This window comes from Trichechus manatus, unplaced genomic scaffold, assembly GCF_000243295.1.
Source record: "Trichechus manatus latirostris isolate Lorelei unplaced genomic scaffold, TriManLat1.0 scaffold00301, whole genome shotgun sequence".
NCBI lineage: Eukaryota > Metazoa > Chordata > Mammalia > Sirenia > Trichechidae > Trichechus > Trichechus manatus.
Window position 1 is genome coordinate 322,658 of NW_004444237.1, and position 26,693 is coordinate 349,350.

The 26,693-nt window shown below is 39.7% G+C and overlaps 1 protein-coding gene across 1 annotated transcript in view; it reads right to left on the minus strand.

The window, feature by feature from the left end:
- SYCP2L (synaptonemal complex protein 2 like) overlaps positions 1 to 25,137 on the minus strand; it is a 91,186-nt gene extending 66,049 nt beyond the window's left edge. Inside the window, 14 exon segments of the mRNA XM_023725361.1 lie at positions 1,607 to 1,667; positions 1,761 to 1,853; positions 2,880 to 2,925; positions 3,754 to 3,806; positions 13,828 to 13,970; positions 14,893 to 14,927; positions 18,151 to 18,239; positions 18,351 to 18,436; positions 19,875 to 19,899; positions 20,527 to 20,631; positions 21,903 to 22,022; positions 22,114 to 22,251; positions 24,532 to 24,594; positions 25,114 to 25,137. Coding sequence (XP_023581129.1) covers positions 1,607 to 1,667; positions 1,761 to 1,853; positions 2,880 to 2,925; positions 3,754 to 3,806; positions 13,828 to 13,970; positions 14,893 to 14,927; positions 18,151 to 18,239; positions 18,351 to 18,436; positions 19,875 to 19,899; positions 20,527 to 20,631; positions 21,903 to 22,022; positions 22,114 to 22,251; positions 24,532 to 24,594; positions 25,114 to 25,137 — 1,081 coding nt within the window.
- Between the last annotated feature and the right edge of the window lie 1,556 nt (positions 25,138 to 26,693).

Sequence of the window (26,693 nt, forward strand, 5' to 3'; positions counted from 1 at the left end):
TTTTCACCTACGTGCAAATTCATTTCAGTGTTGCCTCTGTATATGTGGTTCTTTGAGTTCTCCTTTGAACCAACCGTAACATTTTATTGGTTTCCTCATTAATTAATAAATTAGGAAAACACATTCAAGTTATATTAATTTTATATTTGTATGAGGGTCATGACTTCATCTTTTTAAAAATCCCGTTAATAGAGCACTGAAGCTCTCATGTATAGCAGTCTCCAGCAAGGGGAACTCAGGGCTTAAGAAGGATTTCCTTATCCCTAAGTAGTTCCCTGGGAGAACCCTGAATTAGAGTTCAAGGTGAGAAAGGATTTGTTCTCCCCAGGACTTCCATGATGAGAATCATGTTACCGATCATACTTCACTTTCACCTGGTCTCCAGGAAGCTAAGAATCTAATCTGAATCTCCAAAACGGCCATTTTACACTAGCCTTCATGGTAGAGATTTTTATTCTTTTCTGTGGTTCCAATTCTCTACTATTTTGGTATAAAGATGTAAGCTGCCTCAAATCCTTTGTGGAAAGTAGTAAGTAAGGTGTAATATCAATATAATTACATAATATTTACTTTTAATTCTTTAGAAAACCTATTACTTAAAAAATCTTATACATACTGAGTTACTTTACAAAATATTCCTGTAAGTCCCAATTCAGGAAAGAAAGTCAAATACGGTAATAGCTGAAATACTGAAGTGAACTAACAACATACTTGTTCCACCCAAAAAAGGATTGCGCCTGCATTCATGCCCCCCCGCCCTACTGTGACAATTAATTTCATCTCTCCAATGTGGCTTGTCAATGGTTTCTAGTTGTTTGACCAAGCACTAGTCTAGCTGCTGTCACAGAGTAGTTACAAGTGATTGAATCAGTTGGCCTTGGGTAGAGCAGATTATTTACCAAGCTGCAATCTAATGTAATGTAATCAATTAGTCCACGTCATACTAGCGTAGAGTGAATTCTAAACCTAATCACTTCTGAGTTATAAAAAGACCAGAATAGACACAGAAACACACACACAGGGGAAAACAGGCACCACGAGAGGATCATCTACAAGCCAAGGACCGCCCAGGGCCACCAACAAGGAAGAAATCAACACAACCGAGACCCTGGTTTGGACTTTAGGCCTCCAGAACTGTAAGCAAATAAGTTAATGTTCTTTCAAGCCATTCACTTGTGGTATTTCTATTACAGCAATGCTAGGTAATTAAGACACCTACCTACAAGCTGAGAGGAAAGATAAGTGATGGAAGCTTAAAAGTGTGTTCTGATACTTAAATAGAGATGCTACAGATTCACATAAGCTCACTATTACCATAACTCTGTGGGAGAGGAAGGCCAGCTGCTATAACCATCTTCTAATGGGAAAACTAGGTGAGTCATTTTTTTTCTGAACCCCAAAGTTATAAACCAAAGGAGTCACCAGCAATGTTACCCCTGTATCCTGGTCCCCAGCACAGTGCTCCTTCCATTGTACCACATCATCTCCCTTCCACATCAAGGAACACTCAAACCCTGCTCTAGAATTGACTCAACATATCCTGCAGACATAAATAGAAATAACACTTGGAATTATATGGGAGGTACTTTAAAAATGTTCATCTTACCTATTATGCTGAAATAAGCCACCGCTTCCTTGAAAATTTTTACCGAGTCCCACAGAATACTCTTGGGAAAAAAATAAATAAATAAGTGAAAAACATGAGCACATATCAACCATCTCTAATCACTTAAGTCTAATCAGGGATTACACACTATTACCTTGGCATTGTCTATATAAAATGATATGCTCTGACTTCCTAGGTTGAAATCAATCCAAAATTTCTCTAATTTTTCACTTCCCGGTTTTCTCATCTGTAAGAGATCATTTCAGAATGAATTATACACATAAAAACCATGCTAAACGTTCAGATGAGAATTATTCCATTACAAAAAGAACTCATGCTTTTCCTGGAACAGAACTATCTGAACATGATAGGGTCTCTCTTTACTGCCTCATTCATTTCTGCAAAAGAGGAGAAGAATCTCATAGAAATGTTTCATTTGGACATTCTGAAGACAGGGTCCAGGAAACCTCAGCTGAGTCAAGGTTCAGAGACCTTAAGATTTTATCCTGAAATTGTGGTGGTTTAAGCTGAGGAACTTCTAGACAGAGGACCTTGTTCCTCTAGAAACTAAAAAAGAAAAAGGGGGCGGGGGGTGGAGTGGAGGAAGAAACTTCTTAGCTTTGGCAAGGTATAGACAACTAAAAAGAAAGACCCAATTCCTGGAAACAGAGCAGGATGCATCAACTGGAAGGAAAGAAGCAAGCAAATCACTCTTTTCCATTCTGTCTGGGCATGAATGTTACTCACTAATAGGGTAAAATGAAGCTACATTCCTATAATTGACCTCACACGCATAGTATAAACCCTGAAATTCCTTTATCAATAGCCACAGTTAAAAAAAAATTCAGTTGCAGTCAACTCCAACTCATGGTGATCCCATGTGTGTCAGAGTAGAACTCTGCTCTGCAGAGTTTTCAATGGCTTATTTTTCAGAAGTAGATTCCAGGCTTTTCCTCCAAGGCGCCTCTGGGTGGACTCAAACCTCCTACCTTCTGGTTTAGCAGCTGAAGGCATCAACTGTTTACACCACTCAGGGGCTCCAAACAGAAATAGAAGGGCCCTTAAACTTACTGGTAATGCATCCTGCTCATGGTATGAGACAAAACAGAGGAAAGGGGTAAGTTTCAAGGTACAGACCTCCAGGAAGAAAAGTTAGCTTCCTTTTTCAAAAAGCCCTTCTCAAGAGTAAGAGGGGAAGTTGTCCTGACTACATCAACCTAACTCTGGGTTTCATTACAAACCACCCTTACCACCCCGAGAGAGAGAAACATACCTCATGTCCATCAGCAAAAGCAGCGATACACGGAAATGAACAGACCCTGCAACAAATCTTGCCATTAAAAAAATAAAATATGATGAGCCCCAAACCAACCTAAAGATGTTCGACAATCAAGCACTTATAACTAGGGTATGCCACTGAGTCTCTTTTTACAAAGCATGGCAGGAGTCTCAACCTGCAGGTGGAGAATGCCATCTGGCAGTCTGCAAGACAAGTTCAAAAAAACCAGTTGCTATCAACTCCAGCTCAAGTCAACCCCATATCTGTCGGAGTAGAGCTGCGCTCCACAGGGTTTTCAACAGCTGATTTTGGGAAACTAGACTGACAGGCCTTTCTTTTGAAACACCTCTGGGTGGACTCGAACCTCCAACCTTTCAGTTAGCAGCCAAGCGTGTTAACCGTTTGCACCACCAGGGACTACAAGCCAGGTTTACTGGTATTATGCCTCAACCCAGCAGCTTAGCAAGATCCTCAACAAGAGGGCTGAATTTGGCAAATGGTTCTCATCAAGAACTTAGCTGTCCATAATACACCTGTACCCAGTGACCTCGGGTCTTTAGGAAATTGCCCTTCATAAAATCTGTGGGCACCCTGGAGGATGCTGTGTTAAAAAACATCCCCAATCATAAATAAATATGCTAAAAGACTAATAGAGATAATTTTAAAACACTCAAATGAGCCACTAGGCAGACAGGGTCTGATTTTCTGAGGTCTGTACTCAACAGACAACTCAAAAGTGCTCAGTAAATTACGTATCCGATATTCTTTCCTAAAATAAATTAAAGCATTTTGGATCGTTCTCTTTAAATGTTAGACATTTTCAGAATACAACTAGTGAATAAAGTAATGCACGGGATAGACATCTTACCTCCTTTGGTCACCAAGTCTGTCATTCAGGTGATTGAGAAACTGTCTACAGTCCTTCAAAGCAAAGAATACAAACATTTAAAAAAAAACAAAACAATATGTCCAATTTAAATACTATGCTTACCAGGCTGTAGAAGCCAGCAGTGCTTCTAAAATTCCAGAATCCAGTAACATCACAATGCTTCACATGGATTCAGTTTTCTACATTAACTAAAACAACACTTTGTATCACAAAGATGAGACTCCAGACACAGGTTTATAGAAGGAACCTCACTCCTCATCATGAGATTTTCAGCTGAGGAATACTTAGGTCTCCAAAAGTTACATGTACAAATAGTTTTTACTGAATTGGAAGAATAAACAAGAGAAATACATCTTACTGGTGACTTAGATACAATATTTGCTTATCGTGTTGGGTAAGCACATGCCCCAACAGCTGCCCAGCACAAGCACGCACCAACCCATAAAACAAAGGAACTTTGGATTTATCTGGGTATATTATTCATTGCCAATTTTCCTTATCAGGAGTTCTCTACCCATACCTTCCAGAGTTCTCCCTTCTTGTACATATTCTAAGAATAAAGAGTATTCGTATAGTTTACCTAACCAACAGCTGTTAGGAAAGTAAATGTGTTGCTCCCAAAATTCTACAGCAAAATACACTGATCCAGGATTTTGTTCTCTTTCATTACCAAGGGTTGGCTGTCATATTCAAACCCTCCTCACACTTAGTGTCTAAATTCAGCCCTAAATGGACACCAGCAGTGTGAGTCTTTCACCTAAAAGAAGTTAAGATGCTGAGGCTCTGGGAGGACAATGATTTCAGAAACAGAATAATTACTTTTGTTCTATTTTCATCAAATTTCCCTACAGAGAAGAGAATGACACACAGGGGAAAGAAAACTAACATCCCAACGTGTACAACATTCCAGGCATTTTCAATTTTTCTCACTTCATTCTCGTAATTTGGAGATGGGTTTTATACCCATTTTACAGATGAGGAAACTCAGGCTTCCCAAATCAACTCACTTGCTCAAATGCATATATCAATAAGTTAGGGAGGTAGGACTAAATCCAAGTTGGGATAGTAGTCTCTAAGCTCATGGTTTTTCTTTCCATTTATATCATACCGAACCTTGGCTAAGTATCTATATACGTGGCAATACGCTTGAAGTCAGAGCTAATATATTTAAAGGTTCAAACTTGATAAAATCCTGATTACGTGGCAGTTTTGAGCAGAAAGGCTTTGCTCAACATGAACACTGTTATGAAGAATTTTACCTTCTCCTAGAAGAGCCTAACCTTCATTTTAAGAACTTTTTTAAAAGGAGAGGGAAGAATTCTGGAGCATGGTGCTACAGACAGAAGCACCATGCTGTCCCTCCACAGCAAAGACCCAAAAAACTAAGTCAAACAGAGACAAACATCAATCCTGGAACCCTAAGCGTCAAACGAAGAGATAAAGAACTCAACCAAGCACTGAATGGTATAAGAAACTGACAGACAACAGAGAGTGAGCAAAGTTATGAGCAGAGGTCCCCTATCAGCTAATACAGCACGGATCTACCCTCTTGGACTCCTGCTGGAGATCAGTGGACAGGGAGTACAAGAAAGCACATTTACAGAGCTCCCATCAGGGGACAGAGCCCCCAGTAACCAGAAAGACACGTTTTCCCACCCCCAACCCTGCCTCCGCACACTCGACCATCGCCACTTCCCAGCTGGCCAGTCTGCTGCTTCCTGGCAAGAAGATTCCTGGCTTACCAGCAGGCCAATTCGCGGCTTCCCAGTGGACCGGCTTCCCAGAGAGCCAATCCATCACTCCCCAGTGGGCTGCAACTGTGGTACAGGAGGCACCAGTTCTGTGCCTCACAAACTCACCCCACCCACACCAGCCAGCTTCTTCAACGCCATTTTGTTGCTGGTATTACTCTTCTTCGGCCTCTTTTGGTTTCTTCCCTGCCAATCACCTCCTCCTCCTTCTTTCTCTCGAGCACCTGACTCCGTGCGCCATCTTCGCTTCTTCGCACCAGCTGTGAAGCGCTGCTCAGCTGGAGAACTGCCTTCCTGGTCCATTTCCCCAGTCTGGGCGGCCACACTGGTGGGATACCTAGGGATTTTTTTTTTCTTTTTCTTTTTGTTTTCTCTTTTTTTTTTTTTTTCCTTTTTATTCTTCATTTTTCAGTTTCTTGTCTCCTTCTACTTACCTACCTCTACTGTCTCCTGAATACTTGGGCGCTGTGTATCATCTTCACCCCTTATAGCTAGGCTACACTGTGCAGCCTGGGAGCCACTCCCCGGTCTGTGCATATGCACAAGTGAGATCCCTAGGGGCAATTTTTTCAAAATTTTCTTTTCCTTTTTGTTTTTCTCCATTACTGTTTCTTGTCTCTCTACTCCAATGGCAAGCTCCCTCGGCATTTCTTTTGCTCCTGTTTCTCTCTCCGCTCTCTCTTCTTCTCCAGACCCAACCTAGCTCCGCACATCACAACTTCCCCCTCCCCCACCTCCTGCCTATCTGCACCATGTGCTGAACATTGCACTCCCAAGCAGCACAGGCATGACCTACTGGAACCTGCGCCGCGCTGACCACTGCCTCATCTTGTCAGCCCAAGTACGTGTCACAAACAACCTATCCCAGGCCCTCCCCTTCAGCTGAACCTGCCCTGCTACACCATAGCTGAGCAACTGACCCTGCCCATTGGAAAAATAAGTGAAAAAAATCATGTCCACAGACAAGCAAACAAAGAACACACAGCCCACCTGCCCAGACATAACCAAATAAAACAAAAAAGCAGGATGAAACAAACAAATCTACAATCAATAAATGAAGAAAATAATTACTGAATGTCCCAAGAACAGCAGACAATATTAAAACATATTTAAAAAACAGGACAGGATGGTTTCAGCAGGCATCCAAAATAAAACACCAGATGACTTCCCAGTACAAGAAAAGGTACTAGAACTACCCGATAGGGAATTCAAATCTCTAATATTCAGAGCTATCCAAGAGTTGAAGCAAAAAGCAGAAAAAAATGAGGAAGAAATACACAAATTCATGGAAAAGGCAGAATAAATTCATGGAAAATACAGACAAAGCAATGGAAGAATTCAGGAAAATAATACAGGAACAAAATGTCAAAATGAATTCACAACCAGAAATCACAAAAACAACAATTAGAAATCCAAAAGATAAACAACAGGATTTCAAAACTGGACAATGTCATAGAAGGGCTGAGGAACATGTTTGAAACAATGGAAGACAGGATTAGCAAAACTGAACACAAACACTTGGATACAACTTTGTTTGCGGAAAAATCAGAAAAAAGAACAAAGAAAAATGAAGAAACCCTGAGATTTATGTGGGATACAATCAAAAGAAAAACTTGCGAGTGATCCGAGTTCCAGAACAGGAGGAGAAAACAGAAAACCCAAAGATCATTAAAGAATCACTGACAAAAAACTTCCCTAATATCATGAAAGATGAAAAGCTGATCATCCAAGAAGCTCAACGAACCCCATACAGGACAGACCCCAAAAGAAAATCACCAAGGTGTATCATAATCTCAATCGCTAAAACCAAAGACAAACAAACAACCCTGACAGCAGCTCAAGAAAAACAAAAAGTCACATAGAGAAAAGAAACAATAAGACTAACCTCAGATTATTCACAGAAACCATGCAGGCAAGAAGATAATGGAATGACACATATAAAACCTTGAAAGAAAAAACTGCCAACCGAGAATAATACATCCTACAAAACTCTCGTTCAAATATGATGGTGAAATTAGGACATTTCCAGACAAACAGAAATTGAAGGAATATGTAAAAACCAAACCAAACTTAACAAGAATTATTAAAGGGAGTCCTTCGGTTTCAGAACAAACAACATCAGACGGGACAGCCTGAATCTAGGACACAAGATCACACCAGCTAGATACCAACCTAGGAAATGAACTCTCAAGGACTATTTAAAACCAAAAGATTTACAACAGAGAACCAGACAGGTTAATCTACAAATGACAACAACATCAGAACAATCAAAAAGGGAATAAGTGGTGCAGGTATAAAACTTTCTAATGGAGAGGAAAGCAAAGTGATACCAAGTAATAAAAGACTGGTTCAAACCTAGGAAGATAAGGGTAAATTTCAAGGTAACCACAAAGGAAGTTAACAAACCTACTCATCAAAATAGAGAAGAAAAACAAAGTGTCAGTAAAAACAAAATCTACAAAAAAAAAAAAGAAATGAAAAAAAATCCACAAACAAAAGGAATTCGGCACAGGAGAGTAAGAGGAACAAAGATATCATCAGCACCACAAAAAAAGCAATACAAAACGACAACAATAAACTCACACCTATCAACAACTACACTGAACGTAAATGGCCTAAATGCACCCATAAAGAGACAGAGAGTGACAGAATGGATAAAAAACAGGATCCATCAATACGCTGTCTACAAGAGACATATCTTAGAAACAAAGACATAAATTTATTAGAAATCAAAGGATGGAAAAAATATATCAAGCAAACAGCCACCAAAAGAGGAGTGGCAATACTAATCTAAGATAAAATAGACTTTAAAACAAAATCCACCATAAAAGACAAAGAAGGGCACTACATCATGATTAAACGGACAATCCAGCATGAAGACATAACCATAATAAATATCTATGCACCCAATGACAGGGCTCCAAAATACGTAAAACAAATTTTAACAGCACTGAAAAGAGAAACTAACAGTTCCACTATAATAGTAGGAGACTTCAACACACCACTCTTGGTAAAGGACAGAACATCTAGAAAGAAACTCAACAAAGATACAGAAGATCTAAAGGCCACAATCAGCCAACTTGACCTAACAGACATATATAGAACACTCCACCCAACAGCTACAAAGTACACATTCTTTTCCAACCCACATGGAACATTCTCCAGAATAGATGACATCTTAGGCCACAAAGCAACCCTGAACAAAATTCAAAACACTAAGATAATACAAAGTATCTTGTCTGATCACAATGCAATCAAACTAGAAATTAACAACAGGAAGGGCAAGGAAAAAAAATTCATTACATGTAAACTAAATAACACCCTGCTTAAGAATCACTGGGTAACAGAAGAAATCAAAGATGGAATCAAAAACTTCCTAGAATCAAAGGAGAATGAAAACTTATCGTACCAAAACCTTTGGGACACAGCAAAGGCAGTGATCAGAGGTCAATTAAATGCACACATCAAAAAAGAAGGGACAGAATCAACACATTAGCTACACAACTTCAACAAATAGAAAGAGAACAACAAAAGAAGCCTACAGCCACCAGAAGAAAGGAAATGATAAAGATCAGAGCAGAAATAAATGAAATAAAGAATAGATAAACAATAGAAACAACAAAACCAAAGTTGGTTCCTTGAAAGGATCAACAAAATCGACAAACCACTGGCCAAAATGACAGAAGAAAAACAGGAGAGGATGCAACTAACCCAAATAAGAAATGAAATGGGGGACATTACGATAGACCCAACTGAAATAAAAAGGATCATAACACAGAACTATGAAAATCTATACTCCAAAAATTTGAAAATCTAGAGGAAATGGACAAATTTCTAGAAACACACTACCTACCCAAACTATCACAAAATAATGTTGAAAATCTGAACAGACCCATAACAAGAGAAGAGATTGAAAATGTAGTAAAAAAAAACCTCCCAATGAAAAAAAGCCCTGGCCCAGATGGCTTCACTGGAGAATTCTACCAAACATTCAGAAAAAAGCTTACACCAGTACTACTCAAATTATTTCAGAACACAGAAAAGAAACGGATACTTCCAAGTTCATTCTACGAAACCAGCATAACCCTGATACCAAAACCAGGCAAAGACACCACAAAAAAAGAAAATTACAGACCAATATCTCTCATGAATACTGATGCAAAAATTCTCAACAAAATTCTAGCCAATACAATTCAAAATCATATCAAAAAATAATACACCACAACCAGGCAAGATTCATACCAGGTATGCAAGGATGGTTCCACATTAGAAAATGAATCAACATGATCAACTACATAAATAAAATAATCACATGATTATCTCAGTCGATGCAGAAAAAGCATTCAACAAAGTCCAACACCCATTCCTGATAAAGACTCTCAATAAAATAGGTACAGAAGGGAAATTCCTCAACATAATAAAGGGCATTGATGCAAAACCAACAGCCAACATCATTCTAAAGGAATGAAGCTGAAAACCCTTCCCTTGAGAACAGGAACGAGGCAAGGATGTCCTTTATCATCACTCATATTTCACATGGTGCTGGAAGTCTCAACTAGAGCAATAAGGCAAGAAAAAGAAATAAAGAGCATCCAAGTTGGTAATGAAGAAGTAAAACTGTCCCTATTTGCAGATGATATGATACTACATATGGAAAACCCAAAACACTCGACAAGAAAACTACTGGAACTAGTAGAATGATTCAGCAGAGTAGCAGGATACACGATAAACATACAAAAATCAGTTGGCTTCCTATATGCCAACAAAGAGAACAACAAAAAGGAAATCAGGAAAGCAATACCATTTATAATAGCCCCTAAAAAAACAAAATACTTAGGAATAAATCTAAACAGGGATGTAAAAGATCTATACAAAGAAAACTACAAAACACTACTGCAAGAAACCCAAAGGGACCTATATAAATGGAAAAACAGAACATGCTCATGGATAAGTAGACTCAACATTGTGAAAATGACAATCCTACCCAAAGCAGTCACAAATACAATGCAATCCTGATCCAAATACCAACAACACTCTTTAAAGAGATGGAAAAAATAATCATTAACTTTATATAAAAAGGGAAGAGGCTCCAGGTAAGTAAAACATTATTGAAGAGGAAGAATAAAGTAGGCGTACTTACACTACCTGACCTTAGAACCTACTGCCCAGCTACTGTAGTCAAAACAGCCTGGTACAGGTACAACAGATACACTGACCAATGGAACAGAATCCAGAATCCAGAAGTAAATCCATCCACCTACAGTGACCTGATATTCCACAAGGGCCCAAAGTTCATCAAATGAGGAACAGACAGTCTTTTTAACAAACGATGCTGCCAAAACTGGATGTCCATCTGCAAAAAAATGAAACAGGACCCATACCTCACACCATACACAAAAAATAATTGAAAATAGATCAAAGACATAAATCTAAAACCAAAAACTATAAAGATCATAGAAGAAAAAACAAGCTCAACGCTACAGACCCTAATACACGGCATTAACGGGACACAAACCATATAACTAACAACACACAAACTCCAGAAAATAAGCTAGATAACTGGGATCTTCTAAAAATTAAACATTTATGCTCATCAAAAGACTTTACCAAAAGAGTAAAAAGAGAACCTACAGGCTGGGAAAAAAATTTTGGCTATTACAAATCCAACAAAGGTCTAATCTCTAAAATCTAAAAGAAAATCCAATACCTCTACCACAAAAAGACAAATAATCCAATTAAAAAATGGGCAAAGGAAATGAACAGGTACTTCACCAAAGATGACATTCAAGCAGCTAACAGACACATGAGGAAGTGCTCTCGATCACCAGCCATTGGGGAAATGCAAATCAAAACCACAATGAGATACCATCTCACCCCAGCATTACTGGCACGAATCAAAACAAAACAGAAAATAACACGTTGGAGAGGCTGCAGGGAGATTGGAAGTCTTATGCACTGCTGGTAGGAATGGAATGCAAAAATGGTACAGCCATTTTGGAAAATGATATGGCGCTTCCTTAGAAAGCTAGAAATAGAAATACCATATGATCCAGCAATCCAACTCCTAGGCATATATCCTAGAGAAATAAGAGCTGTCACACGAATAGACGTATGCACACTCATGTTCACTGCAGCATTTCTCACAATAGTAAAAAGATGGAAACAACCTAGATGCTCATGAACAGGTGAACTGAAAAACAACCTATCGTACATACACACTATGTAATACTACACAATGACGAAGAACAATGATGAATCTGCGAAGCATCTCACAACATGGATGAAACTGGAGGGCATTATGTTCAGTGAAATAAGTCAATCACAAAAGGACAAATATTGTATGAGACCACCACTATAAAAACTCATGAAAAGGTTTACACACAAAAGGAAACAATTTTTGATGGTTACAAGGAAGAGGAGGGGTGGGGGTGGAAAAAGACTAAATAGACAATAGGTAAGTGGTAACTATGGTGAAGGGCGAGACAGTACACAGTACTGGGAAAGCCAGCACAACTTGTTCTGGGTAAGGTCATGGAAGCTCCATGGACAAATCCAAACTCCCTTAGGGACTCAATTGCTCAGCTGAGGGCTGTGGGGACCATGGTATCAGGGAACATCTAGCTCAACTGGCATAACACAGTTTATAAAGAAGATGTGAGTACTACTTTGGTGAGTAGCGTCTGAGGTCTTTAAAGCCTGTGAGTGCCCATTTAAGATACTCCACTGGTCTCACCCCTTCAGGAGCAAGGGAAAATGAAGAAAACTAAAGACACAAGGGAAAGATTAGTCCAAAGGACTAAAAGACCACAACTACTATGGTCTCCACCAGACCGAGTCCAGTACAACTAGATGGTGCCTGGCTACCATCACTGACTGCTCTGACAGGGATCACAATAGAGGGTCCTGGACAGAGCAGGAGAAAAATGAGAACAAAATTCTAACTCGAAAGAAAAAGACCAGATTTACTGGCATGACAGACAGACACTGGAGAAATCCCAAGAGTATGGCCCCCGGACACCCTTTTAGCCCAGTAATGAAGTCACTCTGGAGGTTCACTTTTTAGCCAAAGATCAGACAGACCCATAGGACAAAATGAGACTAAAAGGGCACATCAACCCAGGGGCAAGGACTAGAAGGCAGGAGGGGATAGTAAAGCTGGTAATAGGGAACCCAAGGTCGAGAAGGGAGAGTACTGACATGTCATGGGGTTCTTAACCAACGCTATAAAACAATATATGTACTGTTTAATGAGATGCTAGTTTGTTCTGTAAACCTTCATGTAAAGTTCAAAAAAAAAAAAGAGAAAGCACATATGTTAAGACTATAAAAACAGTTTTTAATGTTTAAAGGAATTTAATTATTATGAGTTCCCTACAAACAAATGTTAAATTTGCTAGATTTAGACATTTAATAATAATATTTGCAAGCCAAAGTAAAGAGTTAAGAAAGAAGAAAAAAAAGAAGAGGGCAAATGTTCTAACTATTTTAGGATGAAGGTAGACAGGGAACAAAAACCATAAGCTATTTTTGCGCTACTCGAGCGCAGACTCACACTGAGCCTGGGTTCATGGAAGACCCCTGACAATTGTTCTTCCAGGTAGTAGAGGCAGAACGTCCCACAACACAACTACCCCATGATGCTCCTCTGCTTCTGGAGCACACCATGCCAATTTTAGCGTGACATCACTGCTCAAGCTGCTCTCTGCAAGGCTGACACAGTCTTTCTTCTCTTCTCCAAGTCTGCCTACCCTTTCAGGTTCATTGAAAATTGCTACCTACTCCATGACATTTACTTTGACTGGACCCATCAAATTCACATAGATCTTTCTCCAGTCTGAATTATCTATAAAGAGGTCCTATCTGTATATTCCTATTTGGCCCACAAATACTCTGTTGGTACTGTCCTAAAATTGCTTCACTTACATGAGAAACAAACGTCGTCCAGCTCTCTTGCTTTGGACACGTCATCGGGCGGGCGTTGTGTTTGGTGAAACAGAGGGCCAGCGAGGACAAGGGAGACCCTTGGTGAGATGGACTGACAGAACAGCCACTCCCATGGACTCAAACACACTGGTGGGTGGGAGAATGATGCAGGAACGGGTATGTTTCATTCTGCTGCTCATGGGGTAGCCGTGAGCCAGAGTCGACTCAACAGCAGCCAACAACACGCATGAAACAGGAAGTTCAACAATGAAAACTTAATCACGCATAAGACAAACTCCTTCCCTAACACACTGGATGGTACTGAGAGGATGTTTAATAAATAGTGATTCAACAGAATTTGTATGACCAGGAGTCTCACCGTCTCAAATTCTCGGTCCTTAATTTCTGTGAAAGCTTCTGCGATGAAATCATCTTCAAACCACTGATGTACAAAGCCATCCCTTTGGTGTTTAGTCACGAGTCTACATAATGTTTCACAAACAGCAGCCTGCTGGTCATAATCTAGAGATTAAAAACGGGGCAGATGTGGATAATTCTGGGCACGAAGAGAAAGAAAAGGAAGGAGCTCCACAGATGAGCACTACTCTAAGAAATCCACCTTAGAGCACTAGTAATATGTCTTATAGTTACAAGCAACAAGCTGTATCCTGCACTGGTTCCAAACATTTCAATTCAATGTTTAAGTGACAACAGGAGAAAAATCTGAATGATATGTCTGCATTTAACACTGTTTCAAACAATAAATGTTTCTGGGTTTGATATTATAGGTACAGTAGAACATTTATCAAAAGTAGCTTGTCAAACAGCTAGAAAAATAAAAATAGAAAGATTTCTACTACAAAAATGAAATCCCAAGATAAACTATGCTATTTTGCTGCAGACAAACTAAAATTCCACATACCAACAAGTTTAAATCTCAAGGAAGTGTAAGGGTAAAAAAAAAAAAAGCAAGTTGCAGCAGGATATGTACAATAGGATAGCATTTATATAATTTTTTTTAATTTGCACAACAATAATGTTTTACACTTATTACATAGAGTAAAAGTAGAAGATGTGCTTGAGAATGGAAAAGCCCTCAAGCTAAGGATCATTCTACCAATGGAGGGTGAGAACGAGATCAGTGACATGGACACTGAGGACGTTATTTGTAACTCTATTTTATTTAAAAAAAAAAAAAAAAGATTTGAAGCAATTATTGGAAAAAGCTAAATTTTTACAAAGCTGGCTGGTGAGTAAATGGAATATTCGTTACTCTTTATAGTTTTCAGCACACAAAAATCTCTCCTCTTAAGCTAAAAATAAAATCCTAGTTCCTATTTTTAATTTGACCACAAATGTATTCCCCATAATTCCAAGATGCTCATAACACCCTCCATGTCCAAGACTTATTATTCTAAAATTTAAAATTCTGAACACATCTTACCACCAACAGTCACAATTGTCCTTGCAAGGTCTTTCCTGAAACATTTAGATAAACGACATTTTACTGAAATGAACATGAACAGGCAAAACTTTATTATATTGGCACTAAATCTGAAAACCAAGATGTACATTTTAACATTTTTATTTGTTTCAAATTCAGCAGCAAACACAGATCAGAATTTCCTCATATGTCAACATTACACTTTTATGGAAATCTTTAAGTTTATATATTAATGACCCATATGTACATTTTTTTTTTCAGGTCCCTGGGTGGTGCAAATGGTTAAGCTCTGGGCTACTAACCTAAAGGTTGGCAGTTTGAACCCACCCAGCAGCACTGTGGAAGAAAGGCCTGGCAATCTGCTTCCATAAAGATCACAGCCAAGAAAACTCTATGGAGTCGCCATGAGTCAGAATCAATTTGACAGTAACAGGCTTCTTTTACGTATTTTTTTTTTAAGAAGATAGAGCTACTGTACACTCTGAGGTTCTACGTCTTCTTCTGTAAAGTAAATCCAATTTGATGGTCTCTGAAAGATTCATCAAATGCTAAGATTTCTGGAGTTTTCTAATCACCTCCCCAGCCTGTGAAGAGTATGTCCTTGTTACTAAGTCTGATGCCTGGAGGAAATGTAGTTACCTTAACAGCTGATAGAAAGTCTAGGATGTTCTGGACTTTGAGTCAAAGGCAAAACTGTGCGTTTTTTCTATGAGCTGTTTCATCTGACTAAATAATACTCATAAACCTTAGAGATGTAATGGGATTGAGTTATTATGTTACTGTAACTAACACAGACTCCCATATTGTACATTCTTCAAGAACTTCATTTCAATACTAACAAGTGTGATAGTGATTAAAGTCTGAAATAATCAACTTCTATGTTAAAGAGTATTTATAAAGAACTGTTGTGATACTTCAGTTTCTTGTAATAAATCAATTGCACTATTACCATTAAACAGAAGCCTTAAAACAGTACCACTGACATTTCTACTTAATTTTATGCTTACAGTTTTACCTTTGACTTAAAGTTCAGAACATCCCAGACTTTCTAGAACCCACGGACAATATAGTAGGACGATCACAGCATTCACTTGAAAACTTCAGAGAAAACATGAGGTCGGCGGCTCCCCAAATCTTAATACTCCACTAAGAGTAAGGAGTTCACTAATATATTCAATAAACACTTTTAAAGGAAAAATTCAGTGGAAAAACTACATCCTACAAAAACTAATGAAATGGACAAATACCACAGCAATGAGCTCCTCACCAACCACCTCGTTCGGGCCCTACACACGGTGGTAAACTGGGTAGTCCTTCCTCTCACAAGTCAAGGCTGTGTGTCACATTACAGATGGTGTGCTTACAGCAGTGTCCTCGAGCCTGCTGACCTGGTTAGCACACAGCCACACGCTTGTATGTAATTTCAAAACAGGATGCTGGGCCGCTGGGAAAAACAGTGTGGCAGTTCCTCAGAAAGTTAACACAGATTTAGTATGTGACCTAACAATTCCACTCCTAGGTATATACCCTAAAGAAATGAAGCAAGGATTCAAACAGACACTTGTACACTAATGGTCACTGCATCATTATTCACGATAGCCAAAAGACAGAAGTGACCCAAGTGTCCATCAACAAATGAATGGACAAACAAAATGCAGTGTATCCATACAAGGGGATATTATTCAGCCATAAAGAAAAATGAAGTTCTGATCCATGTTATGCCATGGATGAACTTTGAAAACATTATGCCTAGTGAAATAAGGCAGACACAAAAGGACAAACATTGTCGGATCCCACTTATATGAAATATCTAGAATAGGTAAATAGATAGAGACAAAAGTCTATTAGTGGTTACCAGGGGCTGGGGAGAGGGAGGAATGGGGAGTTCCTGCTGATGGGGTACTGAGTTTCTATTTGGGGCAATGACAACATTTTAGAAATAAACTGTGGTGATCGTTGCACAGCATTGTAAATGTAATTAATACCACTGAACTATACACTTAAAAATGGTTAAAATGGCAAGTTTTATGTTACCCTCTCCTCACTTATCGACACGGTTAGGTTCCAAAGACCAGGTTGTTACACAAAATCGGCATGATGCAAAAATGGAGGATGACCACATCCGATTACAAAATGGCGGATGACTACATCATTACGTAACTGCCAAACCATTGAGAATCATGGCCCAGCCAAGATGACACATAACCTTGACCATCAAAGCCAGGATTACTCTCACCTCACACCTCAGCATTTTGTTACTGCCCAAGGCATACTGTTGATGCACAAAATAGTCAGAGAGTAAATTTTTTACAATTGTCATAAATGCAAAATATTCAATAACAAGATAGTTGGTTAACTGAGGAGAAGGTATATATATTTAACTATATGGAGCCCTGGTGGTGGAATCCTTAAGTGCTCAGCTGCTAACAGAAAGGTTGGCAGTTCGAACCCACCCAGTTGTTCTGGAGGAGAAAGACCTGGTGATTTGTTTCTGTAAAGATTATAGCCAGGGAAACCCTATGGGGCAGTTCTACTCTGTTACATGGGGTTGCTATGAGTCAGAATCGACTCGCCAGCACTCAACAACAACATATTTAACTATAATCAAACAAACAGGATGCTAGTTTTGCGCTTCCTGTGGTTGCACATTACAGCCTTACACCAAATTTCATGTCCCAAGAACTTTGTAACTGTGGGTGGGTCACCAAAGAAAAAAACATTCATTACTTGAAAAATAACACAAATTCCACATCCTATTGGTATATCAAATAGCTGGTAACCTTTGAGTATTTACTCTCTACAAGGTAAGGTGCTAATCACTTTAAATGATTGCCTTGTTTAACCTTTACAATAACTGTTAAGTAGGTATTATTGTTGATTCCATTTTACAGGTGAGCAAACTGGGGTGCAGTGAGGCTAATGATGTGCCTTCCTCTAGATTACATAATTAGCAAGTAGCTAAGCCAGCTTTTGAACCCAAGCAGTGTGGCTCAAGGATCCGACTCTTTCCTTTCTACCACGAATCACTAATTTATTTCACATTCATAATGAAAAAGTTACCTATAGCCTCAGAAAATATTTCTCCTCATAAATTTAATGCAAAAACCTATACTATTGAAAAAGAGTTTGGCAATCTACTGGCATTTGTTGAAGGAAGTAAAGAAGCAATGAGGTCTAAAGAGAACAATGATAAAAGTATTATCAGTCATGAGAGGTTCTGCCCTGCTACATCACATAGTTGAGTACAAGGTCACTTACATAAAAAGGTGCGTGCCTTCTAGCAAAGCGAGTTTTTTTCTCTCTTCCCGAGGCACAGCCTCCAAAATGCAGTTCAAGGTCCTCAAAGCCTTTTCAGAGGACAAGAAGGCATTTATGGTGAGGAGACAAAACAAAGACCTACGTACAACTTTCTCTGAATTTTTAGAGCAACAGTTACCATTTTATTGTTTGCAACTCACCTCCTGTCCAATCAAACGATTTAGAGTCTCTTCTGTCACCAGGGATCCTAGACTAAATATGAAGGAATCCAGCATCTGAATTTTCCCTGAAAGCACAATTTTATATTATTAAAATTTATGCTAAAAAGAATAAGAAGATGATCCCTATGCAGCAGAAAGAGGCAAAGACCAAAAGAGTCAGGGAACAGTAAATTTTTCAGAAATTATCATCTGGGCAAGGGACAAATGACAGCCTGATTCAATTTACAGAACTGCTCCCCCAACCATGATATACCTGCATTACACCGCTACCCACTAAAGAGAATAACAGCAGTATGTACAAAGTGGGACTATGCCTTGAGATTATCTTATCCCAAGCAAAGCTCCTTTTTTGTCTGAAGTAAGCAGTGTTCAAAAGGCATTTCCTACCCAGTTTCCTGTTGTTTCCACGTGTTTGTGTATTTTGAAAAAATAAAAATTTTATACAGTCTTGGACGAACAGAAGCAGAAATTGTTTTATAAAGCGTTAGCCTTTATTAAACAGCATAATCACAGAAACTTCAACTGCTAGTTACATTTGTAAGTACATAGTAAAGAATAGGGTTATGTGGTAACATTTTATGTTTGTTAAATAACAAATGTCTTATGGTTGCGTCTATGCATGTTATATTAAGATATGAAATGACAATGGTAGTGTCACTGCAGATGTATCATTTTTTAAATGTGAATTATTTAATACAGACTGTGTGAGCATAGGAGCCCTCGTGGTGCAGTGGTTAAGAGCTCAGCTGCTAACCAAAAGGCTGGCAGTTCGAATCCACCAGCCATTGCCTGAGTACCCTATGGGGCAGTTCTACTCTGTCCTATAGGGTTCCCATGAGTCGGAATCAACTCTATGACAGCAGGTTTGGTTTTGGGTTTCGGTGTGAGCATAAGCTTCTAGTACTGAATTTTCTCAATATAAGATGCCATCCATTGTAGGATATAGTATCAACTTAAAGTAACAGCTTTTCAAAAGAAAACAAAAAAAAAAATGTACCCATTATGAAAGACAATCTATTTTAAGATGATCTCAAGTTCTGAAATGTTCAAATATTTTAAGTGCCTCTTTGAATCTATGATACAATTCAAAATGTCAAATTACCTTTAACTTCAGCTACATTGAGCAAAATCATCAACCTCTAAAATTTTACCTTTTCCACTCGTGAATGACAGAGAAAGGCGTTTCAGTCAGCTCCAAGTTAAATCAGTAACAGTTAAACTTGCTGGTTTGGAAGGACAAAACCTCTCTCCATACCTGGATCCAACTAAATAGCCAAATGGTGACAGGGGCAGCTACATAAAAATCTACCTCAGGCAAACCAAGACATTTTTTAAGACAAAATTCATTCGACTTCACAATATGACTGTCATAAGACGGTCAATAAATCCAAATACCATCGTTTCTAAATCCACTTTACTTTTACACATCATTTAGATATTCTGTTCTCTGTACCAGAATATTCTATTAATGAACAATTACAAGTAGCCAAATAATACACTTACCTTTACTACTCCTCCTGGAAATAATCTAATAAAAAGAAAGAAAAAGTAAAGCTTATAGTATAGAAGTAGCATTCTAAACAGTAACATTAATGCATTAATGCTGACATTTCTCTAATAGGCAGAAAACTTTACATACAGAAGATAGTCTATTTGAGCTTCAGTTTATTAAAATCAGCATTTATCATCCTCAATCTGATAAATATTTGTATGTATGAAAATGAATTGCCTCACTTTTCTAGAACATTGGTTATACTGGTTACATACATGTGTACGTCCGCCACTACCGAGTCGATTCCAACTCATAGTGACCCTGTAGGACAGAGCAGACCTGCCCCATAGGGTTCCCAAGGCTGTAATCTTTACAGAAGCAGACTGCCACATCTTCCTCCCACGGAGCAGCTGGTGGGTTCGAACCACCAACCTTTTGGTTCAGAGCCAAGCACTTTAACCACTACACCACCAGGGCTCCCTTTTATACGTGTATATAGCTACCTATTTATCTATCTACATATATAATTAACCTTTGTTTCCATTTCACATAATATTCTAATAATAAAATGTGGGAGTTTTCCAGCAAAGAAACTAAGTTTTAGAATAACTTGAAGATACCATCACTAGTATCTGCTCAGTGAAGCGTCCACTCCATCCTTACCAACGCAGTGTCAAAGAAGTCTTCCATGGTAGTGATCAGGGATATGTCTGAGGCTAAGTCTTCCTTGGTCAGAACTCCTACTGTTCTTTCAAGCCAGGAAACCATGTACACAGGAGAAGAAACAGAGATGAAACCACAGATGCCTGAGTAACTATTGTCCACTGAATAGAATGTCACAACGTAACTCCTCAGGAAAGCAGCATAATTTTAAAGCCCCCTTTTCCATTCCATACCATTTCCTTTAGACCTGGCTCTGTGGCCTCCTGCTTAGGGCACTGCAGGATGGAGTCATACTGTTACAAGTTGAAATGAGTACGTTCTCAGACATTAGCAAGAATTGAGAGACTTGACCAGGACCAAGGCGGCAAAGTCCATATAAGGGGTTGGCGGGTAACGTTTGGAGTCCCTCGGTGGTGCAAACAATTAATGTGCTCAGCTGCTAACTGAAAGGCTGGAGGTTCCAGTCCACCCAGAGGCACTGTGGAAGAAAGGCCTGGGGGGTCTACTGCCAAAAAATCACCCACAGAAAACCCTAGGGAGCACACTTCTACTCTAATACACGTGGGGTCACCATTAGTTGGAATTGACATAACAGCAACTGGTGGTGGTGGTAGGTAAGGTTTAATGTAATGAGCCTCCCCATTCCAGGAAAAATTCTTGTAATCTGGAAAGCAGTAGAAAACAAACTAGCAAAAGATGGCTGGTTATAGTATATATGTCTCAGGCCTGACTACCCCTTTTTTTTTCTTAGCAAAAGCTTCCAGCTAATTGTAGAATTTTTTTTCCTCTAAGAACATATATCCAATTTCATATTAAGCTGCTATGACTGGGTATGATTTAGAATAAACTTCTATAAACCTTCCTAAAAAGACAAACAAACCTGTTGAAGTTGTCGATTCTAACTCATAGCGAACCTACAGGACAGAGCAGAACTGCCCCATAGGGTTTCCAAGGAGCACCTGGTGGATTCAGACTGCTGACCTTTTGGTTAGCAGCCGAGCTCTTAACCACTGCACCACCAGGGCTCCATAAACCCTCCTAGAACATATTTATGCAATCAACCAACGCCATGTTTGACGATTTTTGCTGAGACGGGTCACTCTTAGACAAAAAGAAAGAAATCTTGCATGTGTAGGCTTTTTAAGGGAGGGGCTGTGTCTGACTCATTCCTGTGCAGCCCAGTGTCCCGCCCAGCACATACATCAGGAAACACGTGTTGAACTTCATTTTTTACTTGATCTAGGCGTAAGCATCCAGTACCAATTTCTTTTCTAATTTAATTGCAAAGGAACAGACAATACCAAACTTAACTAGACAACTGAATCCACTTTAGTTAAGTTACCCAAAGCCATACAAAATCAAAATGGGACACTTATCTTTGGAATCAGTCCCTGCTGAATGAGCAAAGGCTCATCTTCTTTGAGGCCATCTAGGAAGAACTGCTGAATGCATTTCAGCAACAGTGAAACATGCTGAAATTCACCGTCATCCAGTTCCTAGGTATTAAGCCACACGAAATTAAAATCCTTACAAATGATTACATGCTGATATTGGTATTCTGGTCACATAACAAAACAATGTACTTACCTTGTTGATTGATCTGTCAAGCTGGTTCAGTAGAAGATGATTATATTTTTGAGGAACACGGCTCTCTCTCTGTTGAAAATAATCTTTTATTTTCTGATATCCTTTCCCAACGGATATGTCACTAATGAGTGACTGAAGCTGGAAAGTTGATAGTTTTGCAAGTTACCTTTTTTCCCCAAGAACATTTATTTCATAGCAATATTTCCAACTAATTATCACTATCAATAATAATTCTGTGTGGCAATAATACACAGCAAATATAAAAGCCTACTGTATCTTGAACTACAAAACGATCATTTACCAAATGACTGAAGTTTCTATTGGCTTAAGCAGTAGTTGTCAAAATGTGGTTCCTGGACCACCAACAGGAGCCCTGGTGGCACAGCAGTTAAGAGCTCAGCTGCTGACCGAAAGATCAACGGTTTTAAACCCACCAGCGGCTCTGTGGGAAAAAGGTGTGGTAGTCTGCTTCTGGAAAGATTTACAGCCTTGGAAACCTTAATGCGGGAGTTCTACTCTGTCCTATAGGGTCACTAAGAGCCGGAAATGAATTTGATGGTAATGGTTTTTTGGTTTTGGAGCACCAGCAACATCAGCTTCACCTGGGAACTTGTTCGGAATTAGAAACTCTGGGGTTGGGCCTTGCAGGTGATTCTGATGTATGCCCCTAACTTAAGGAAGGAAACCCCGGTGGCGTAGTGATTAAGAGTTCGGCTTCTGACCAAAAGGTCAGCAGTTGGAATCCACCAGGTGTTCCTTGGAACCCTAGGGGGCAGTTCTACTCTGTCCTATAGGGCCACTATGAGTTGGAATTGACTCAAAGACAACGGGTTTGGCTTTTGGTTTTGGTAACTTAAGGACAACTAAACGTTTTAACTATATGTATCACTAGGTAAAAAAAACTTTATCCTCAGTAACATTAGAAATTCTAAAGCACCAAAAAATTCAAACAGATTATCATTCACTAAGTGACATAAATAATTATAACGGAAGAAAGAAAATGAATTCAGAACTAATAATTACAGATGACAGAAATGGATAAAACATAGGCAAATTAGATCATAATGAATGATCTTTTCTGCCTGAACATTAGCCAAAACATACTTCTAAGTATATATACTCGACTAACGGACACTTCCTTTAAATACCTGTATTAGAAAATGATTTTTTTGATTAAAAAAAAAAAAACTGTCCAATTCTACAGGCCAAATTACAATACACAATATATGTTAGTAAGAAGCCATTCCACTGATTTTCAGTACTGATTTATATGGGAAACAACATTTGAAATTATTCCATTTAAGCAGAATATTTTCTTTCTTTAAGCTTCCACATAGGGACCTTTTGTACGTGTTAAGTGTTCTACAAATGTTTTCACTCAATCCTCACCAGCACCCTGAGAGGTTAGAGTCTTTATCTGGGGATAATAACACCAAGGCTGAGAAAAGTTAAGGATGAGCATGGGATCACCCAGCTGGGATTGATACCCAGATGATTCGACAGAAAACTCCTGCTTCACCTGCTTAAAACTCTGCCAGGGCTTCCCACTGTCCTCGGAATAAACCTAAACTCTTTGCCTTGGTCTGCTAGGCTCTGCATCATCTCTCTCTGGCAACTTCTTCAGCTTGACTTCCTCACTAAAGAGCCCTAGAATAAGTCAAGCACTTCCTTGCCCCAGGGCCTTTGCACTGGCTTTTCTATGCCTCCTCTGCTTCCCCCAGCTTTTTCCCCAGGGGTTGGCTTCTTGTCATCTTTCAGATCTTCAGCTTATGGAACACCTTTTCAGGTAAGCCTTCCAAGACCACCTTATCTAAAGTAGGCCAAGTGCTTACCATCACCCCCCAATTAATCTCTATCACAATACCCTGTTCTTTCTGTTCCTACTACTTTACTTGGTTAACCTGTTTCTTTGCCTCTTGCTCTACCAGACTATAAATTCTATGAGGGCAGGAAATCTTATCTGTTGTGTTCAGTACTGTCTACCTACACCTAGAATAATGCCTGGCACAACATAGCTTAGACTAGGATGTTGGTAAGACATTTGAAGTTAAAATGGAAACGAAATTGGATGTGGGAGCTGAGGGAAAGAGAAGAAGCCAAGAAGATAGCTTCTGGCTTGAGCAGTGGAGGAACAACTGTGTGTTGGCTACCCAGCGAACACAGGGTTACCCCAGGCTGAAGGTCAATGTGATGTGTTGAGCTTACATGTCACACACCTAAAGCTGGAGAAGTCACGGTAATTAATCAAGAATTTAAATTTTATCGTTGGTGGGGGTCACAACCATCATGTTCTCTCTCAGCACTTTAGGGTAGAAAAAGAAAAATGCTAGTAAATCCAAGATACATTAAAAAGGCAAGTTAAAACATCCTTTGAAAGAACACACACGCACACACAAAGAACACAAACTTGATTTTTACCCAGAAAGGTTCCTGGGCCGTCCCACTCTTATTTTTCTTAACCGACAGCAAAGGACCTTTTTTCTGCGTACAAGAAAAATAAAGTCTTTTTAAACATCATTTAAAAATGCATTTCCAATTTTAAAAATAAAACAAAGGTTTACTTTTTTTTTTCATGAACAAAGACTTTTTGTTTCCCCTGTCATTGATTATAGGTGTAAGTGAAAATACTACTTTTTTTTTTAACCTTTATCCAACCTTCTTTAACACTATCTGACAAATACTATACAAACTATCACAAAAAGCAAATACCGTTTGAATAAACAGTCACACAAAAGATAAACTCTACAGGAATGACTAAAAATAGGAAGAAAAGGTTTTGCATGTATAAACTTCAGAATTGGAGCTTGTAAAATAAAGTTGAATAAAAAGTCTTTCAAGCCCAATCAAGAGTTTAAGCTTTATGTTTCTAACTTACATAAATTGTAAATGGGACTCTAAAACTTCTATACTGAAATTCAACAGACCAAAGACCAACAAAAACTACAAGAACAGCCACAAGATAAGCGTCCACAGGGTCTACCATCCTAGTTTTCATAATACCTGATCCCCATTAAATAACGGCATCTCATCTGCTCACTTCACCCCAACAATTAATTGAAAAGTAAATACACAAAAAATATATTTTAAAAAATCTCCCCTAAAGAGTTTTTTTTTTTTTTTTTTTTTACCCCAATCTAGTCTGGGCTAACAGTTCTATATGAATTTGACCAAAATTCTTAAATGTCAGCGAATTTTACAATATTATTTATAAACATGAAAAATAGGGTGCATTTAAAGATCCAGATTTTTTTTTTTTTTTCGCTAGCAAAGTATTCAGTTAAATGAATGATGAAAAGTAGGGGCCATGGCTGAACTCAGCCCCCGGTCCCGGGCGCTTAGGCGTTAATTTGCGACCCTGGCAGAGGAAACCCCCGCACTTAACGACCACAGGAGTCGTCCCTGGGTGGCACAAAGGGTTAAGGTCTCTCGACTACTAGCCCAAAAGGTTGGCGATTGGAACCCACCCTGAGGCACCTCAGAAGACAGGCCTGCCGATCTGCTTCTGAAAAGCCACCGCCTTGAAAACCCTATGGAAGCAGTTCCACTCTGCACGCTTGGGTCGCCGCGAGTCGGAATCCGCTCGCTGGCAACTAACAAGAGCACCACAGATGTGGGGGCCCGTTGGTTAACCTCGCCGCACTTTTTACTTACACAAGTGGGAAAGAGGGCTGGAAAAACAGCCGGAAAAACTTGAAAAGAACTATCTCACTGGCTCCAAAGTACCGTTCCCCTAGCGCTTTGTTTGTGAGGGACCGGAGGTTTCTACTCTGCCTCGTCGTCTCATTGAAAGCTGCCAATAAACCCCCAAGGTTGAAGCGCTCAAAAGGCCCCTAAGGGCTTGTCTCTTGGCGGCCGCGGACTGTACCCCGCGTCTGGTCCCTGGGCGAAGAGGCCCTGCGGCCAGCCAGGTCCGAAGGACCGGGCGCCCTCTCGCCCCCTCGGATGGCGGCAGAGAGTAGACGGGGGCTCCGCGGCCGCCCGGGCCCTCCCGGGGTCACTCACCGCCAGCATCCTGCTGCTCCCGGCCCGACGCTGCTCCGATGGGAGGGCCCCGCCACGCGCGCAGCTGCGGCTGCGCCGCGCTCCTGCGCCCTGCGGTTCCGCTGTCCGAGGCCCCGGCGGGTTGGAGGCACTGCGGCTCGGCCCCGGGCGCAGACCGCTCTCATTCATAAAGCCGCCCCTGAAAATCTACCAGAACCTTGTGTTCGAGTCTCCATAACCGCGAGTAACTGGCAACCATCGTCAGGCCAGCTGGGTGCACATCTCGTCTCCCCCACAACGCACACACCTTAAGAGGGAAAACGATTACTCCAAGGACGTAAAAAACGCCGTTTGAACTTTATATTCGAAATTCCAAACTAATAGGCGTCTCTTCTGTGGAAGCCCGATCTCCCGTTTTCTCTCCACCTTTAAACATCTTCAGCTTAGTTTTTGGTCCACTGATACGAGTGGACCAAAGCTGAACCAGCCCCCAAAAGTCGGAATCCTCTGGACGGGAAGGGTTTGTATTCCTGATATCACAAAAGAAGGGTGTGTTTTGTTTTGTTTTGTTTTTAAGTACCTTGGTTGTACTCAGCGGG